General features: G+C 41.5%; 1 protein-coding gene across 2 annotated transcripts; it reads right to left on the reverse strand.

Annotated features, from left to right (window-relative positions):
• Window positions 1-490: 490 nt before the first annotated feature.
• Window positions 491-20,440, reverse strand: kcnc4 (potassium voltage-gated channel, Shaw-related subfamily, member 4). Of its 2 annotated transcripts, none has more exons than XM_030056223.1 (5): window positions 20,243-20,440; window positions 19,149-19,988; window positions 5,261-6,197; window positions 4,631-4,825; window positions 491-1,664 (listed from the first exon to the last, which is right to left on the reverse strand). In XM_030056223.1, exons 2-5 carry the CDS (start codon window positions 19,764-19,766, stop codon window positions 1,597-1,599), a joined length of 1,818 nt encoding a protein of 605 aa, XP_029912083.1. In that variant the 5' UTR covers window positions 19,767-19,988; window positions 20,243-20,440; the 3' UTR covers window positions 491-1,596. The 2 variants fall into 2 exon arrangements, with proteins under 2 accessions (XP_029912083.1, XP_029912082.1); XM_030056222.1 differs by having other exon boundaries at window positions 20,217-20,440.
• Between the last annotated feature and the right edge of the window lie 262 nt (window positions 20,441-20,702).

Below are 20,702 nucleotides of genomic sequence, written 5' to 3' on the forward strand. Positions count from 1 at the left end.
CTGTGTGCTTCTGGTCTGTCAAGTATGTACAACAGTGGGGTGGGGAGTGTGGTGGGAAATGAGGCTAAAAAGGTGGATAAGCTGAATTATCAAAAAAATAATCTTTCATTATTGGTTACTTTCAACAGCGATTTCATGATGCATCATTTACATTTAGGAGAACATGATTCAGGAATGATTCAGTATATTGTACTGTGCTACATACAACTGTGCTTTTACATAATTACAGACTTCTGTGTCAGCTTAAAAAAAATGGGACTGGAATCAAATGAAGATAGAACAAACTTTCCCTTTGTTTATTAAACATAAGGCAACTATGGTAAACCATGAGGAATATATTAAGTCACCAGTGAAAGAAACCATACTCCTCCTTCTGTTCCTTCCATGGAAATATGTGAAAGGGCTTCTACCGATCCGACAGAAATAGAAGTGCTAAGGAACAAACAGAATTACATTACTGCACACACGTAAGCTCCATTACTCAACAATAGGCACAACTTGAACTGATGTATGTATTTTTTTTTTTTTTTTACTATGCTTTCACTGGTAATGGTGATGAAAATCTACCATGTAATCTAATACAGCCTACATTTTGGTCCCGAGTCAACCAGTAATGATGCATCAGTTGTATACAGCGAAGGTAACAGACAGACAATACCGTTCAACTTGTTTTCTTTTCTCTTTTGTACAAGGATTTACAGACTCCGTTGCCTGAGCGTCATTCATAACATGCTTTTTACTGGACAAATATCTTTATGTTGTCCCTGTGGTCTGTTATTAAATAGCAGTGGCGTGACAGAAGGCAGAGACTGGCTGATCAACAAAGCACTCTGGATCCATTTTGTTGAGACACAGCTTGGAACAACTATTTCAAGTTTTTAATCTAATTCTAGTTCACAGTAACGTTTTTTTTTTTTTCTTCTGTACAATCCCATATTCACACATTGTGGGTGTTTTAATCAACTGTTACAATATTTATGGATAAAAGACAGGACTTAAAATGACATCAAAGTTAGTTAGTTAGTTAATTTTTTGGAGTTCCAAAAAGAACTCAAACTAACCATACCTAAACACCTTGTTTTCACACATTAAAAAATCTCCTAGCTCACAAATGCATGGTAACAGTATCTCATATTCAAAAATATTTAATTAAAACAATGTGATTGAAACAAAATTACTTTGGATTAAAACAGTGTGATGAAAACAGAATCACTTCGGTTCGAAACTGTGACTAAAAACAGAACCGCTTCAGATCGAGACAAGCTAAGATATGTCGGCTAAAAGATGAGCACATTAATTTTAGTCATTTTCAAGGCAAATCATACAATGCTAGATCATGCAATACATGCAAAATGAGCTGTAACATACAGATGAGAGTGGATAATGTCTACTATGCATCTGATTTTCTGCCACAGGGTTTTGAATGTGTGATTGAAAAAAAAAAAAAAAAGGTATTCTTGTCCTGATTCAAAAGAATTCAGTCTGCATTTCATTCACTTGGGAAAGGAAAGGACCATGAGTGAAAGCTCTGGCCGACATGTGTCCTTGTTTCAGCATGAGAACATGACCTTTTTTCCTTTTCGTAGCCAATCAGCATCAGGTTAGCGTGGTGACCTCCGGCTGAGCATAGTTTCCAGTGGCAGCAAGGATGTCTTTACAGCTTTCTGTTAGGAAACACAAAAGATAGAAATATGACTCAAATCTGCATGAAACAGGATCTTATGAGGGAGCAAGAAAATGGAAATGGAGAACAGATTTCTGTGATATACTGTAATGCAAGGTCTCTGCTGAATAAACCCTGACCCTGACCATGTCTTAAACTGTGAAAGATCTCCAGGTATTGGAAAAAATCCTGTCGATCGTAAATACAGAGGGCAGCAGGAGCCTTTCGCCTTGACCAGCCATGCTGTTAATGGAAAACTATTAGTGGCAATCATGTAGAGGAGTCATGGGGGAATATCGAAGCTCATCCGAGCTCATAAGCCTTTCTCTACTTCTGTGTATATTTGCCTGCTGCATCCTCTTAGCAGCACTTGAATGGTTCGCCACGCCATTATGCACTCATCATAAGGAAATGAGCCGGCAGTTGTCACATCATGAGACAATGTGCTTTGAACAAGTGACTGTTTGCTTTGGTACTCATAAATTGTGACAGGGGGTGCTAACGCTGTCACAGGCTCCCCGTCACACCCTTAATCATTTCAAATGCACCAGTGTTTTGCTCCTACCAGAGGGCAGGCGACCGCTTCCTGGCACTGATAACCATCTAAGAGTTCTCAGACCTGCTGCATCCATCTGTCCTTTTCCCCGTTTCCTGCCATGTTGCTCTCCTGACATATTATCCATACGCTACTTCCTGTAATCCTGGAATTATCAGAGTACCATCCCCTATGGGCATGGCTGAAAGAGCAGAGCCAGTGCACCATGATCTGTTTCCAACTAACCAATTCAAAATGGCTGTAAGCACAATCGAAGCCACTTCCATATTGCATGCAAGCAAGGATTTTTCATTTTGCACTAAATTCTGTGATATAATTAATTGTTTAAATGTTGTTAGGAAGCAACGCGTACACACTTCACCTTGCTGCAGATAATGCACACTAAAATGTGTTGTGTGTGCGATTTTCCTCTGTAATAGACTGGGATGTCATAACCCACATACTCACCAGACACAGGGTTCAGGATTGAATTACACCTCTCTCTCTCTCTCTCTCTCTCTCTCTCTCTCTCTCTCTCAAAGATTAGTTTTGAGGTGCTCTGGCTTTGCTCAGCTTTCCAGTGTTTTTGCCTCAAAGATCAGAATAGGGATATCTTGACAAATCCATAAGCTGACCATACATCATTTACCATAATTTTAGGAATGACAGCATTGAATAAAGGCTTGTTTTGTGTCTGAGGGTTGTGTTTGGGGCGTAGTTTATGCACTGCCGCAGGAGTCACCTGTGACCTCAACACCAGCCCTTCCACATCCCAACATGTCCACACACACACACTGCCTCTTCTCACCTCTCTGGCACACTTAACTGAGACCGCGTGATTTTTATCAGCTTGTGACAACATGCCATTAAGATGCACCAATCTTTGACACTCAACACATTTGGGGATTGACAAGCCTTTCAGACAACTCGTTTCCTTTTAATGGGTTGTCGAAAAAAGGAGGGAGGGATACTGTCACCGGAGCCTAGCTAAGTGCCCCACTTATCTGTCGTTTTTTTCATTGACAGTGATGTACTGTACTAATTAGTTTTGGTTGAAAAAATGCATCCTGGGGAAGTGCTGTTCGTTAGGTAAACACCTTCACTCTCGTTGGGCCTTCTGTAGATGAGAGTCAGGATGTTTCAGGGGTGGGATGTTTGCTCAGGATGTGAGGAATGGATCCCTGACTGCCAAATATAGAGCCTCTTCTCACAAGGGGCTCTGGGTAGTTTGGGAGGCTCAGAAGTGAGATCCGGCGGGCCATTCAAGCAGAGTGAGATGGCAGGCTGACAGCCAATGCTGATGAAAAGAATTAGGAGGAACATCACCTTCTCATTCATTGCATCCATGCTGCCTGTTTCAGATCTAGCTGCTAGCACAGTCTGGATCACAAAATACTGTTATCACACTTTAAAATAGCTTGAAGTTAAGTTAGGTAAGTTCTCACAATAACTTTGTATTAGTATGACTAATGCTGATATCACAGGATGGGCTAAAAGTCAATATTATATCAATGTCATTATATATACTAGGTATTGTCTGGGAATTTAGGATCTTGTGACATAACATACGTATTATTTTTTACGTTTTAAAGGCTGCAGTACAGTAACAGGATGCAATTTTCTGACCCTAGATTGCAGCTGTTATATTATTTGCATCTACATGCTTGGGCATCATATCCACACTACTGATGACTGTTTATCAAAAATCTCTTGTGTGTGTAGTAACTATTTTATGAAAGCTTTTACAGTCATCTCTACAATACCATCACAATGCCAATATCAAGGTATTCAATCAAAATATTGTGATATTTGATTCTGCCCTATTCGCCCAGCCCAACTTCACATACCAATATTTAATTTGGTTGCTCCACAACCTGGGAGTGCTCTGTAAAGGCACTACATTATTTAACAAAGGCTTGGCCCCAGAGAGCACAGACAGATAGATGATGCAATTAGTACTACAAAGCTCTTCAATTGAGTTTCCTTTGATCTGTCAGATGAATAACAACTAAAAAGTGCCCTTAGTCAGTTGGGGTTGTGAGGGAGCTGGTAAAGATTTAGGAATAGAGGAGGGTAGATTTTGAAGTTATTTTCCTCTTACCACCTGCCTGCATCAATCCTGCAACTATCTACCACTAGTGCAGCAACTGGCCGCTATGCAGCACATTCTTGATTGCATGTTGCAGACACAGCTGAGTGGGCACATATTAACATATTTGGTACCAGTTCTGGTTAGTGCTAGCTCGGAGTAGATGACTTAAATCAGACTGTTCTTGACTGTCACACTCAAAATACCTCAAACATACTCACATTGCACACTATATTTCAATTGTTTAACAAAAGCTGAATAACCACAAAACAGTAAAATGTAGTTCTCTACAAATGCTCCATAGGCCTATGTGTATTCATGCATGTACTGATACGTAGCCTACCAGTGTGGACGGTGTGCTCTACAGGGGAAGAGAAGTCACTAGAGGTTAGCAGGAAACAGGTAGCCTCTTTCTCAGTCTTGTCTCGTGCTCGGGAACACCGCAGGGACCACTTCTCACTGGGGGACAGCGGCTGGGTCAGGCTGCAGCCCTCCTCCTCTGAAAGGGCCACATTTGCATCCCCGTTCTGCTTGGAGTCTGACAAGATGACAAAAACACACAGCAACGTAAATGCCAAAGCTTTTACCGAGCCTCCCCCGAGGGCTGAGACAAAGGTGGAGGTGTATTGCATGAAAACAGTATTTTTCAGCCATGAAATTCAATTTGACTGAGATCTTATATAGGAGTAATTCGATCCTGGTGGGTTACTGTCGTTATGACTAGGCATGGTTCATTTGTCAGGCAAACGCTGAAAAGCCCCAGGAACCACAGAAAGACAGTGGTTGTTTATGATACCATTTGGGACACTGACAGCACTCAAATATTAATCATCTAAGTTTTAAGAGATGAATACACTGGTTAAATCCACAAAATCATTGCATATCTCAGCATATGAAACTTTGTGAGCAAATGCAATCAAAAACATCAACTATAAAACTGCATGTTTCTTAGAATAGAGCATGGTGGTCTGACCTGAACGGTTTCTGCCAACACTCTCATCTATAGCCAGTGGACAGGTGTCGCTCTGAGTGCTGTCTCTGTGAGAGTTAGTGTCTGACTTCCCGAATGAGGCCGAGTCAGTCGGTGCATCCGGGTTGGGGTTGTGCTTCTTCTTCTTCTTTGGCAGCTTCTGTTTGGCCATAGCGAGGGAGTAGTACATCCCAAAGTTATTGACGATGACAGGCACCGGCATGGCAATCGTCAGCACCCCGGCCAGTGCGCACAGTGCTCCCACCATCATACCCAGCCACGTCTGCGGGTACATGTCTCCGTAGCCCAGCGTCGTCATGGTGACCACTGCCCACCAGAAGCTAATGGGGATGTTCTTGAAGTGTGTGTGCATTGATCCCGTGGGGTCGTCGGGGAAGGCTCCGATGCGCTCAGCGTAGTATATCATGGTGGCGAAGATGAGGACACCCAGTGCCAAGAAGATGATGAGCAGGAGGAATTCATTGACACTTGCCCTCAGCGTGTGGCCCAGCACGCGCAGGCCGACAAAGTGTCGCGTCAGCTTGAAGATCCGGAGGATCCGAACAAATCGCACCACTCGGAGGAAGCCCAGCACATCGCTGGCAGCTTTGGATGACATACCACTCAGGCCCATTTCCAGGTAGAATGGCAGAATGGCCACAAAGTCAATGATGTTGAGCATGTTCTTGATGAAGACCACCTTGTCTGGGCAGCAGATGATACGCACCAAGAATTCAAAGGTGAACCAGATCACACAGATTCCCTCCACCAGGGTGAGGACAGGCTTGGTCACTATCTCCCATGTCTCCACCTCCACCGTGATGTTGCCCACTATAACGTGCTCTGTCCGGTTCTGCAAGTCTTGAAAGGCTTCATGGGTCTCCAGGCAGAAGGTGGTGATGGACACCAGGATGAAGAAGAGAGAGGCAAGTGCGACTCCCTGAGAGAGAGATAAAACAGCTCATTCAGACAAACAGTGAATACTGCAATTTAATGTTGACAATCACACAATATCTTGCTATGTCATGTTTCAACGCTATTAGAAAAAAAAAATGTAATTTGGCGATATTTAAGTGTTTATTTTCAATTTTCCTAAAAGTCCTTGTTTGGCATACCAAGCATTATATGTGACCAATCACAAAGTTGGAATGCAAGCTGTGTACCCATGTCACCAAAATAAACACTGCAGGAGGATGTCAGTGTCATTTTAAGCATGCCACAGGTAATTAAATTCTTTTTCTAACATTCATTGCTGTCCCAGTTATCAAATTTACTTCAAACAAAAATGAATGTGTCAATAAAGTTTGTGAGCCCACATGTTTTTCAGGGATTATTTCTTGGTGGAGACTTTCATTTCTTCCTGTGAGTCAGGTAATAAACAGTGAGCAGAGACTAAGGTAACGCCTGCAATGATATGAAAACAATTTACTTGGGCACAATGAAATAGTGATAAAAGAAACTTTGACAAAACCAAATTAAGGCTTCGTGGTTACTTTGATGGATTATCTAGTTTAAGCTATTTTCAAGTCTGTGAAAGTTGTGTTTAATGATAGACAAAAAAAAAAAAAGAAAGAAAAGAAAAGAATGGCAGCAGACTGAAGGCATGAAAACGAGCCCTCATAACTGATTGGCCACTATTGCACTTGTTTGAAGATTAGTGTTTGAGGCTATATTTTCTCTTCAAGAAGCAATTTGTCCACACGAAATGCAGAACAATCTTCCAAGAGAAAATAGGCCCATTTTAAATCAATTACTGTCATGCACACACACACGTATACAAAGAATCGTGCAGACAAAATGTGATTCCATTCATTTCAACCGTCATAGGCCCTGCCACTCACAGACAGCAGGGGGTGCACACATGGCACTGACTGAGGGTAAGCAAAAATTCTCACCATGGAGCTACATACTACTTTTGAAATTAATTCAAGAAAAAAAAGAGAAAAAGTATATCTAATAAGGATTTCTGTCCATGCTGCTAATAACACTGACAACTGTGTGAGCCTCTTGTGTCTTTCTAAACATAAAGGTTCTCCAACAACAGTCAGCCATGGGCCAGAGAGCCAGAAGTAGTGGAGAGGAACAAAATGAAAACCACAGCCACAGATTGTTGGCATAGCACAGTAAGAGAGAATGCATGGATGAGCAAGAGTTTAAGAGTTTTAGTGAGTAATGCTCGTTTGCACCCAGCATTCTCTAATTTACAAAATAAAATTAGCTTGTACACATCTCCAATCAATATGGTAACTGAGTCTGAGTTAAGAAAAAAAAAAAAAATCATGGCAGGTGTTTGCCTTTTAAAACTGAAAGAGGTGGCAGGCATTCACCAGAAGCTGCACAATGGCCATGTCTGACTGTGTTTGTGCTAACATTGTGAGCCAACTAATACCTGATCTGTCTTTATTGTTTACTATGGCCGGGACAAACTGTAATACCTCTCCGACCTTACTCATCTCGCAGCTGGATAAATATGTACCTGTGCCATGCATGCACTTATCAACCATTTTCTTCTGTCAGGCATCCCACAAATCAATCAGCTCTATAGTGTTTGGGTCTGTGGTTAGAAAAACAAATAAAGCACGTGATGTCCAGCTTTACTCAGAGGAACACTCACTGTGCAACAAAGAAACTCTTTAAGACTATACAAGGAAATTAGAACCCAGTCAATAAACTGGATTTATTGAGTTAAACTAGGGGCTGGCTCTGGTTACAGTTACGGCTCAAAACAACAAAAACTGTTGAGCCACTGTACACATACATTAGTATAGTATATAACCTGTTTATTCAAACATCTATTATGCAACCAGACAAAACGTATCTGCAACATACAACCATAACAACCTCGCTCAGCTCCATGTGGGGCCGATCCCCCAGGGGCCTGTGAGGATGAGGCCAGCTTTGGGACAAGAGGGAAAGCCTTAACATTGACCCTGGAGGACCACAGAGTTCCCCTTGTTGCATAGCCACAGTTACTCTGTACATCAACAAGGCCAGCTGCTGTGAACAATTGCATCCTTTTTTGGGACAGTGTGTGATTGACTTGGGAGGCAAATCACTGCCAGCCAAATGTCAAAGTTGAAGCCGCAGCACATGAGTGGATGAGTAACTAATTTAGCATGTGTCCGTGTCTGAATGTGAGGACTGTGCCATTGCAAAAGGAGTTGTACTATGCTTTTCCATAATACGCCTTAACTAGATCAAGACTTTATCATTCATTAGCAGAACACAGGCTGGAAATGCACACCCAGTCCCAATAATCTCTCTCAGCAGGGTAACCCGGTGGCTCACCTAGTAGAGCACGTACCACGTATCAAGTCCTTACTGCAGCGGCTCGGGTTCACTTCCAAGTCCTTTGCTGCATGTCACCTCCCTCTCTCTCTCTACTGCTGCTATCAAATAAAGCAGAAATGCCTCTTTGTTTCATTAAGTCAACATACTACATGTCTGTGCATATAACAAACAACTTGATTTATCTGCCCAAAGTCCAAAGACATCTAAGTCAGGTGAATTCGGGATAATAAATTGTCCCTATGTGTGAGTGTGTGTGCCCTGTGATTGACTGGCGACCTGTCCTGGATGTTCCCCGCCTTCCGGCCAATGAGGGCTGCAATAGGCTCCAGCACCCCTACGACCCTAATAAGGGTAAGCGGCTTGGAAATTGAATTAATTAACTGATTTATCTGAACCCGAGGCATCAAAACTGATTAGCTCAGAGAAGAAACTACTTGACAGTTAAAATGTTTAAGCTATCGAGACATTAAAACTGCAATACAGGGTGCTTTTGAAATCTGTTCTCATCATGACCCATTTTTAATTGGCTTTAAACTGCCATTTAGATGTACTTCAATTACATTTAACTCACGGGAACAGCCTTCACTCCCTATATTTTAAAAGTTCTAATGTGTAGGAGAACATGCACTCACAGTATCTCTCTAACACACAAATACAGATACAAAACATGTTTTCATTGTGTCCCTCATATCCACAATTTCCTACCCCAGAGCTATCCAGACAAAAGAGACAGATATACAGCCAGTGCCAGATAATTAAGGCAGTCCTGACAAACAAGAGTTTTTTCAGAGGCCAATGTGGCGGCCACATCACTGCCAGACAAAGGCAGTCAGTCCACACTCTGTTGCAGCTCCTCATCACAACCATTTCCAAAGAAAATCAATCAAAAATGCCCCTAGCATTTTGGAGTGCTCTGTTGTTTGTGGATTTGTAGACCCCCACCCCCACCCCCCACCCCCCGTGGGCTCTTGACTTGTTGCATAAGTCTAAATGTGAATAATAACCTGCAGATTTTTTTTAACCAAACAGGCTGGATGGTGGAGCCCAGCATAAGTATCTATAGGAGAGCTGTTAAACAAGAGGCTTGTGGTATGAGCCGAACGATAACTGGTGGTGAACTTGTTCAAGCGAGCATTAAGCTCTTACAAAAAGCAAGCGCTGCCATCGCATGACTTTAATAACCTCATGAATGCAGAGAAGAGCTGTGATATAACAGCACTGGCATCACGAAGCATTCCCCTCATCCTATCAGGTGAATGGGAGATAAGCAGTAATGTAACGTCAGTGTTAAATGAGTCTTTTGGGATGATGCATAGTGTAATGATAGTAGTTTAAGGTCAGTAAGCCATGGAGTGAATAATATTTCCATGGAACAGAAGTTCGATGCACCCTGCCTGGATAGAGCAGCTTGTATGTAACATAACCACAATGCACTGCTCATCACAGTATGTGCTGTGTTTGAGTCTTGAGATATATAACAAAAAAAGAGGAGATACCTTTGTTGGTGAACGCATCATCACGTCCAACTAATTATGCAGTTCACTGTGGCATGAAATTGTTTATTATAGTAATAACTGAAGACCATGAAAATGTATGAATGTAATATTTTGTCATGGTAATGATGACTGGGATCATGCTCCATTTGAGTATTGTGCTGGGGAGTGACACTGGTACAGATGAATAGACTCAAAATAAATGACTGAATAATTTATTGTAACGCTATTAAAGCAGATGAATTTCCGCCACCAATACAAACTGTGACCCAAATACTTGGATAAGACTAGGCACAGAGACGACAACATGATGAAATAATAATAAAATTTAATGTTGCTCACAAAACTGCTGTAAATAATTTGCATTTTATTTGTCTAATAGAACACTGACTCAAAGTAATAGTTTCATGAATGTCAGTTTAAATTTCATGCTCACACACAGCAGTCGCTCAAGAGATAGTCTTGTCACTATTCTTGTTTACCTTGTATACAAATGACTATAAAATTAAGCCATATGCAGGAATTTCCAGTATAAAGAAAACAAAAGAGTGGTTAATCTCTGGAATCCTACTGGCATAATAAAGGGTGCAATACAGTGTGTATACAGGGTGCTCTGGTCATTAAAGGCCCAGCCATGAAGTGTACAACTTTAAGTTGTTTGTTAAAGCTGCACAAAGCAGTTTCTGACCACTAGAGAGTGTCGAGAGCACAAATTACATTTGTAAATAGTCAGTTAAGGTGGGGAGACTGCAGATTTTCAGCTACAAGGTAAACTGCTTTGAATGAGATTTTTTTGGCTCTGCATTGCTGACTACACTGACAGAGGTATTCATTCAACTGGCTGGCGAGGGGAGGAAGTGAAGAGGGGATGAAATCTGGCAGACGCAGAAATTTAGAAAGTTCAAACCAGAAGATAACAACAGGCTGGCTGTAAACTGCATAGTGGAAAGAAGACTCACAGTGACTGAGTCACTCTTATATCACAAAAGGCCCTTTTACTGTAGGAAAAAAAATGCATGTAATATTGCTCAATGTAGCTTCAAGTATTTAGTTATTTAGTTATTACTCTGACAATAAGCTGAAGGCAGAACTAAGAAACTAAAGTCTTTTCAAGTAGCACAGAAGAAACAATCAAAATAGGATGACGGGAGGCTTTGGATGCTCATACTGAAAGACTGTTCAACTTTTGCAGGTAATCTGGAATCACTAAATGATCTACACAATTGCAGGGATGTTGTTCCCAATGTTATGGGATTGTGAAATGAACATGTTGGATTTTGCTGGTTAGCGCAGACATAGATGGCTTTGTATATGTATTTATGGTTTGTTTATATCCATTGTATTTGGTACCATGTCTTACACTGCTTGTGAAAACAACATGCCGGTGGGCTCTATATAAAATACTACTACTGCAACTAGTGCCACTATCAAGTAATCACAATATCACATCCATGTACAGTTACCTTGGATGAGACTGATTTTACCAACCAAAATATAAGATTTTAGATTTTTTGAGACTACATCAGCTGTATTAACTCCAAATTACATTTATTTAATTTTGGTGGTTAAGAAGAAATCTCCTTTGTCTCTCCTCTCAACACGCTACTATCACACCTCTCTTGGTTTTGACGTAAGCATGAGGGCTTCTCTATTCAACTCTCTGTATTCAAACTGTGGTGTGACGGTAGGCCAGAGGCAAAAAAATAAGAAGGCAGTTCCTCTGACTCTGCTGCTCTGATGTGTGTGACGAACCCAACAGGCCTCAACACTGTTTGGTTTATTGAAATGCCAAAAGGTTTATCCCAGAACTAAACAGAGCTGGATATCTGCACACAGTCTTCTCCAAGGGCACTTCTGCAGGGAAGGTGGAGGAGGTCTGGGTACACATGAGGACAACTCGCTCTGGTCATAAAAGGACCATCCATGCAGTCTAATAATAACATGACACTGCCTGTCACGGTACCTGTGCATGTCAGTAGGTAGGTAGTTACGTGTATGTCTGTCAGTTCTCCTGCTGCGAGTCGGCCTCCGGGTGCCAAGCAGCAGAGCATTTGTTTATCAGTGTGTCTATTCAGCTGTTTGTGTTTATCCATCTGTGTGTGAAACCTGAGGAGCCACTCTTTCGGAGAACATCTTTGTCTTTGCCAGTGAACACAGCAGCATTTCAGTGTGTCTGTACATTTATGGCGTGACACCAGGGGTTACCACAATACTACGTTTACAGTTTAGTATCAGAGACTTTAAACACTGTCAGCGCTGGAATGATTTCCAGAATGTGTTTCTTTGCTACCGCAGAGCATTTCTGTGGGGCTCCACTCAGCCCATTACTACAGTACAGCCAGGGATCAATTATGATACGGGTGGATTATATAAGGACGTTTTATCTTGTATTTCTATGTACTTATTGAAATATAAAAGTAAACTCAATTAAAAGCCAAGGTGCACTATACAATTCACTGTTAAGCAACATGCTTAGTCCATGGTTATTTTAACGGTTCTTACATAAATCATCTCTGCAATTTTGCACAGCACACCTTTAAATTAATTTCATTTCTCTACTAAAACAGGTAACGTCTGAGTGATGATATAAATGATGATACACTGGGACTAGATATTAGCAAGAACCTCTAGATAGACTTTAAGATACAACCTACTCTATAACACCTGGGTAAACTAATAAAATATACAAAACATACTGCATAATGCACTTACTTAACAGAGTGCACTAAAATGTAAATGTATTCACATTATATGAAGATGATGTGCATAAATAATTCATATCAATACAACGGGGCTACAGAATCAATGCAATATTGCGAAAAAATATCATGATATTCAGCTGTAATGATTCTTTTGCACAGCTATATCATACAGTAAATACAAATGTGAGAGCACTACCTAACCTAGTAGAGTAGAACAGTGAAACCTCTGAGGACACAAGATGCCACACACTAATGTCGAAAAGACAACAGTCCAAGGTCATCAGTGTCAGCTAGCCAGCCCCCGAGGGGACAGATGCCAGGGCCCAGCTGGGAGAGCCAGAACGGTAGGCAGCGTGGCAGGACCCCAGACAGGCAGCAGGCTGGGCATCAGGGTGTAGCAGCTGGAGAGTCCCATCACAGTCATCACCTCCAGCTGTTCTGCATCACGTTCTGTTACCAACACAGAGACGCGACTCTGTGTGCTTAACGCCGTGGCACCAAGCCATACAACAAGCCAACAGATGCAAAGGCAATGCTGATTTTTATTTATTTATTTATTTATTTTTTAGAATTCACACTAAAGTAGCTAACATCTTACAAGAATACCTGAAGCACAGCACATCAGCTGTCTTTCTCCAGTGTTCTTACATCTGTGGAAATGTCTGTCATTACCACACTTCCATAAATGGGAGCAGAAACACATTACCACAGAAAAAAAAAAAAAAAAACCTGGAGCCTGACTGTGGAAGAAAAAAAAATACAGGGCTGTCATTGTCACTGTATAGAACCAGCCAAAATACTGGAGCAGATCTCACACACAGCCCTGCCTCCCATCTCTTTGAATTTCTATTAAAGGGGCTTTAAGCACCTGCAACTTCAGTCTACCTCTATCTGAGACCATGGAAGTGCAGCATCAACAAGTCTCTGGCACAGCTTCCAGTGGCCTGCATTTGACACAAATAATAAAGTCACATTTTCACAATAAAGACAACTAAGGTAGCTATTTGGAGTCCCATCAAAAACATTTAGTGAACAGCTAATCTAATATCATGATGCAAAATCCTGTAATAACAATGGCTGCTTTGTTATCAGTCATGCCAGATGCCACACGCTTGCTCAGAGCACTGTCTTCCACCGTTGAGCAGTTTCAAGTAACAGTAGGTGGCTGCGGGTGTGTGGAGAGAGACTAGGGAGCATCTTGAAATTCAAACTGGCAGGGAGACGCTGTTCCAAAGCAAACTCTGCTGGAAAAGCAGTTTCGAAAGCCAGAAACTCTCAGCATCTGGCGAAGTAATTGTTGAAGCTTCGGTACTGACCAACAATCCTATCACACCCCTGCAGATATATTATGGTCCTTCTGTGCTGTGGGCCAGTAAAAATCTACTTACTGCATCTTTAAACTCCTACAAAATATTTCAAATGCCCCAAATTTATTAAGTTTTAAGCTGAGTGGAAAACTGATTTAAAAAAAAAAAAAAACTACACTCAATTTAACATTCAATCTGCCTTGCCAAGGTTAAGTGTCTCCCACTCATGCATAAGGTACTACATTTTTAGCTCAGACTTGTGTTCTTTAGCAAATTCCCTCCCAAAAAAAAAAATCAAACCTTCTGTCAAGTGAGTTTGTTCTCCAAATACTCCAGATCTGAATTATTTTAAAGCAAAAATACCAGCAAACAAAGCCAGTAAGTTGCAGCTCAGAGACCATCAAGTCACAAATAAGCGCTCCTTGATTAGTGTGGGCTGAATTTACTGATTTTGGTTTGGAGACATGGTATCCCCCCTTATATCTAGAAAGGCAAATGATGCACCTCTAACACGGGAACTGACATCCCTGACTCACCCTTCATTTCTGTGAACGTTGTTTCTGGTGGGTAATGAAGAGACTTCTCTGTCAGAACTGTCTGTCAAAGAGTCACAGACTTTTTTTTAATCCTTGCACTGGTGCATCCACTGATCTTGCAGCAAGAGAGCCAATTTATTTTCAGCAAACAGCTTATACCAAAGCAGAATCAACAAACATAATCACATAGGATTACAACCTCCCTTTTTGTTTTTTTGTTTTTTTTTCTACTGAGAATTCAATGTTATAAAAGCCTCCCTAACAAGGATGTGTTGCTTTGATGATGTGTGAAAAAGCAAATCCTGTGTTCCATTCACAAAGTAGGAAAGAAAGGTGTCAGCCTTGTGAAAGCTGGGCCCGGGGAAATGCTGCCTAAAGGAAGATGGCACTTCTACTCCAACAGCCCCTTCTTGTTATTCCTCATCTGGATTCTGCACTGAGACACAATTTAAGGTGTGTGTATGTGTGTATTTTGAGTGATACATGAATCTTTACACCAAGCACACAGAAAAATACAGTCTTGAGGAGGTAATTTCTCCATCACCTGTAGGTTAGAGAGCCTTTAACCAGGGGTATTTCTGCAATATTTCACAAGTGACTGAACCGGTGCCATGGGTGATGCTCTGAAATGCCAAAGCTCAGTTTATCTCAAAGGTAAATTGATTTCTTGCTTGGCTTTGGAAGCGTTTCACATGGCACGGGCACTCTAATTGCTCGCCACTTAGAACATACTGCATCTCATTACCAAAGCAGTGATTAATTACAGCATTGCCTTGGAATTAATGAAATGTTGCATGAAAGAAGATTGCAGAAAGTTATCTCTTCTGTGCTCAGTGTTAACACTAACTCTTCCCTGCCTGTGATTTCCACTTGCAAACAAAACTGAAATGACAATGCCTATCTGTGTCATGAAGCTCTCAGTTCTCTGTGCAGCTTTTATAACTGAATTACAGAACATAAGTTACTTACTTCAGTTACATAATGTTTCTTAAATGCCAGGTCCTGCCACTGTACAGCTCATTGGATTAAAAACAGTACCCAGACAGCAGTAATTTTACAGTACCCATATTAAGGCTATTACACTTACAGGGGCTGAGCAATAAAGACAAAGTCAAAAAACAACCATATTTTGACCAAATACCTCGAAAGTGATATTATGAAGATATTGTAGGGGTGACTATTGATGCTTTATATTTATAATCGAGAGACTTAAGTAATGTGGATATGTTGATCAAGCAGGCAGAGGCAAATAGAAGACCAGCTAGAACAGGAAAAAGTTCATAAAATTGCATCCCTTTACTGCAATGTAGCTTTTAAAGCCAGAAAAAGACAAGACTTATGGCACAAAATAATATTACAATGCCCAAAATCCCATAGTTTCAGATCATGATATTGATGTATCACCCAGCCCTGGCACTCACTGGGGTATCCGTTTAGTTTCCTATTATATTTACTGGAGAAATATAGTGTTGTCCAAGGTTTGTGAGTAGTTGCAACGTCTACCTTGAGCACAGAAGCCTTGTGTGCTGACTTTTACACTATCACCAGCCCTGGTTGATGGTGAAGAGGATGTGGCATGTATGATGTACAGATTAACTTCCCCCCTGGCTTTAAGAATTACATTACCTGGGATGAGCTCAGAGGCTCTCTAAAAATAAAAAGGCCATAAAGGTAATGTGAGTCCCTCAAAGTGCACTCTGCATCCTTTCAGAATGCACACAGAGAAAACATACATACATAAATCAGATGGAGAGGAAATGGACAGAGGACATTGTAACAGGGTCCAACACAGCCGCCCTTTCTCATTGTAATAACTTTAATTTGTAAGGCCTCCCATCTACATGTCGGCTTGTCACAGAAGTTCACAAGCATAAATCATAATTAATTTAAGTGATTTACAAATATTCATTGGTGAGAGACAGATGTGATTAACTGGCGGGCACAGAGGGGGTCAACTTGAGATGGCAGCTGTGACTCAGTAATGTCGGCTGTTCTTCAGTAGCAGCTTCCAAATGCCACCAGGACTAAAAGCTAAAATAAACACTCTTTGTAACATGACTGGCATGCAGCATGAACATTATACTTCTGCACAACTGCGAGAGTGTCTGAACAGACCATTGAACTCCATTAACAGGCAAACAGAAATTATGGTGAGCATCAGCTTCACTCCATCTGGATTAAATGTGGTCTTCTTTTTGACTCGTGAAAGCTCTTGATAACAATGCAACCTTGCTCTGCCATTTGCCTGACAACCACTGATATAATGTCACTTGATACGTGCTTTCACATTCACCTCACTAAGCACCCTGCTGCTTTTGTTGCACAGCCATTAGCTACAAAATACTTTCAAATGCTTACAGCTGTCTGATATCTCCCTCAGAAGCAATGAGAGTTAAATGATTTTAATTTGCGTCACAGCTGCAATTATTTAGGAACCAAACAGAGGGTATCACTGTCAACAGGAGCTTACTCTTCACAATAAAATGAGCAGCTTATCGCCTGCTACCACCTAAATTTTAGGTATAGTCTAATAGAACTAATGTTCAGCTGTCACACAATGTCAGTCCTGGTATAAAATGTGAGTCAACAAATTTCTGGGTGGAGTGCACCAGAAAGGAGCCACAGTGCCATATAATGCAATAAGAGCGTAATTGTTCAACTGACTTTCTTGATTAAGCAATAAAACAGTATAAATGAATAGTGTAACAGATGGATGATTGGTTACACTCAAGGCTTTCTCAAATATTTTCTGTCCATGCAGAGCTAAAAGAAGTATAACAAGATGGCCATTCTCTAGCTCTGAGACAACATTATCAATGTACAGTACTAAAGCTTTTCAAACACTCTGCTGTTTGGAGGATCTTCAAGTGCAAACCTTGACTGAGATGTGTGGGAACACTTCAGCTACAGTTTTTTCTCATCAGCCACATCCACAATAGATGTGAGCGCATGGACAGTGTTCTCCATTTCAGTGTTTTGATCCACTACAATAATTCTACATATATTTGCATCAGGACTGACAAGGATACAGAAAACTGACAATGTATTGTTTACTTAAATGGCTGAAAGTGGCTGTCTGACAAAAATCCTAAGATTATACTGTCTGCAGTTAATTCATAATCAGCTCCACAAAAATGTATAGCAACAAGGCCAGAATCCACATTTAGTAGATGCAGAACTACAACACAAGAGCAAACTTTAATCGTTACGCCTGTGTGACTGATTTACACAGTGAGGATCATAATATCATCATATGCTCACCTATTTTGTGGAAGAACCACTTGTGGAAGTGGATGAATAATTATAGTATCATTTTGTATTTAATTTCCCCATTGTTGCAGTTGTTTCATCACTTTTCCCTGCTCTATAATCACACTAACCAGGTGCCTTTTATTTTTTCCTCTGGCTCCATGGCACAATCACCAGAGAAGGTGATCTGATTAGAGGAAATCTGCAGGCCTCTTTTAGTAACCATTACACCAAACAAGAGATTAGCAAAATATTTTCACAATCCTGTAAGTAAGATTGGTGTTTGTAAAATTTTCAAGTTGAAGAGGAGTTTCAACAGTGTCCAAGTTAAAGTGATATCTGAGGAGGTTCATTAAGCTTCTGTTTACATTCAACCCCTGACATCCTGAAACAGTGAGTGAAAACAGATGTAGTGATATTAAGTGTTGTCAGAACATAGATAGATTGTCCAAAAAACACTCAATTTCTTAAACCTTCTACCACATCTATCAAAGTGTAGGTTGCCAGATTGTTTTATGTTGACTGGTGGATTTTCATTTGAATAATGACAATCATATGACAATAAAATCACAATTAACTAACGGATGTCATTTCTTTCCAGGTGATATCAGCAGAAATTCATGTGTAATGCATGACAAGTGACATTTCTCACAGACCACTGGACCTACTGTTTTCTACACTCATTTGATCTACACAGTTTGTCTGCAATCCAAAAATAAAAAAATTCTATCCAACTTTTGGGGAAAGAAAACTCTCCCAGTTTCAAGGACAACTTCTGAAACAGTTTTTACACGTGTGGCTTTTGGTCACACCACACTCAAACCTTTCATTTGAGACGGTGTGGACTCTTCAGAACAATATGAAATGTGAAAATGAGGCTTCAGTTTGCACATTGGTTTGTTATTGCAAGGTGCTGGCTTACATTTTTTGTTTGATTAAAGTTGGGTTATCTTTGTGTTTGGCTGTTACATGTACATATGCTGTTATTGTTAAACATGCAACATTTAAAAAGATGCAAAGTACATATTTTTGATGTTCAGTGGATGATGAAGTGGAGGTGCAACTGGATACAATAAAAAGTCAAAGTGTGAACATAAACCAGTTCACACACACAGCAGTGAGAGCAGCTGAGAGTTGCAGAGTGCAGCTTTATTTGGCAGCTCGGCCTGATTGGCTGTTTCAAGTGGGGACACCTGTTGATTTGGGCACGGCACGCGCCTTTTTTAAATGGAAACCACCTGAGGGCTTGGTGGTTTTGACATCATGCACATACACAGACAGACAGTCTGAGACAAAACACCTGATGGACTCACCCTCGCAGCTTTAGACGAGTACGGGTCCTCGAACAGGGCCCATATCTTCGGCTGCCAAACTTCGAAGCAGCCCCTCGACCTGTCGGGACAGTCCTCGATGCCGAACCGCTTCGGTATCTCTTTGTCGTCGTCGGTGTCGTCAGGGTCCGGGGGTTCAAAGATGTCCAGGGCCTCCTCTGCGTCCCGGTGCTGGCGGTAGGTCATCCAGCAGCACGGCTCCACGTCGGTCTCGTCTATTCCCCAAAACGCCAGCTCCTCCTCAAAAAGCGGCCCGCAGACATCAGCGGGGCAGTGGAGCTTACCGGTCCGGTAGTAGTTCAACACGTAGGCGAAAATGCCGGGGTGCCTGTCGAAGAAGAATTCATTGGTACCTGCGGGGGCAGAGTCCGAGTCCGAGCTGACCTGGGTGTCCGGGTCGGCCAGCCACGCCAGGCGGGTGCCCGGCAGGGTCCTGAGGGTGCTCTTATAGGTTTCATGTCGCGTGCCACCAACATTTATGACAATTTTGTCCGCGTCTTCTTCCCCCCTGGCCATCTCCTCCTTCAGACATGATTTAGACGGAGGTTTATTGCCCGATTTGCGCCCTCGGTAAGACGAAACACACACCGAGCTTATCATTTAGAGACACCTTTTTGGCTTTTCTCCCCGGGTTAAAAACGGATGTCCACTCGAGCAATATCAAAAAATATGCAAGGTGTTCCCGAATTTCACACCCCAGTCATTGTAGTAGCCTGCGTGGCTCATTTATCCAAATAATAGTCCAGTCAGAAGCAGAGTGAGTAGCCCAAGAATAAAAACCACCTGTTACAGTGTACCTGGCAGGTCCTGAGCCGCGGCGATCTGCATCAAAACGGAAGAAAAGCCTTGCAGGTTTAGTCAAATGTGTTATGAATTACACATGCAGAGTATTAAAAACAAGCAAACATGTGACTCAAACGAATAGCTCCAAAGGTGGCACTTGGCGACCTTAGTAATTACTTCGCGCTCATGAAAACATTAATTACAAGTGCAAAATACAGACTAATTACGGGCTTGTATTGTGCCTATAGGAAAATTCTCATACCTCACCTTTTTCCTTTTTTGCCAAATCTTACCCCAAATTTGCACTGGCAAAATCCACGCGGAGAAAAACTAAGCCTGGCAACTTTTTTCTCTCTCCATACAAGATGAGAACGCCCATCAGTGATCATCCGAACGCGTGTGCATTGAAATATTAATTTCTAACTGTCAAGAGCTCGGTTTTTATACTAGATGTGGAATTGTTTTCCATCCGAGGATCTGTTGCTCCTCTACAAGTATCCTCCCTCACCGACACCGGGTTGGATGGTGTGTTCAATAAGAGGCTCCACAGTTTAACTCTTCGGCTGCTGGTGCGGATCGTGGCGCATTACTGAACCACTCCCTTCAATTAGACCGAGGGGATGTGCTGATGAAGCCGTGCACGGGAAGAGATGCTGTTTCTCAAATCCACAGTCCACATTCTGGCAGCTGTTAGAACCCTGTGGTATATTACCGGGCCATCAAGGGGAAAATGTGATGCTTATCTACAGTACA

Source organism: Myripristis murdjan, chromosome 7 (assembly GCF_902150065.1).
Source record: "Myripristis murdjan chromosome 7, fMyrMur1.1, whole genome shotgun sequence".
In the NCBI taxonomy this organism is placed as follows: domain Eukaryota; kingdom Metazoa; phylum Chordata; class Actinopteri; order Holocentriformes; family Holocentridae; genus Myripristis; species Myripristis murdjan.

Coding starts and splice junctions, on each gene's coding strand:
- kcnc4 (XM_030056223.1), bottom strand. CDS start 19,766: ATGATAAGCTCGGTGTGTGTTTCGTCTTACCGAGGGCGCAAATCGGGC. Junction 6,198..19,148: donor ACTCGTCTAAAGCTGCGAGG/GTGAGTCCATCA, acceptor TCTCTCTCTCAG/GGAGTCGCACTTGCCTCTCT. Junction 4,826..5,260: donor TGTTGGCAGAAACCGTTCAG/GTCAGACCACCA, acceptor TCATCTTGTCAG/ACTCCAAGCAGAACGGGGAT.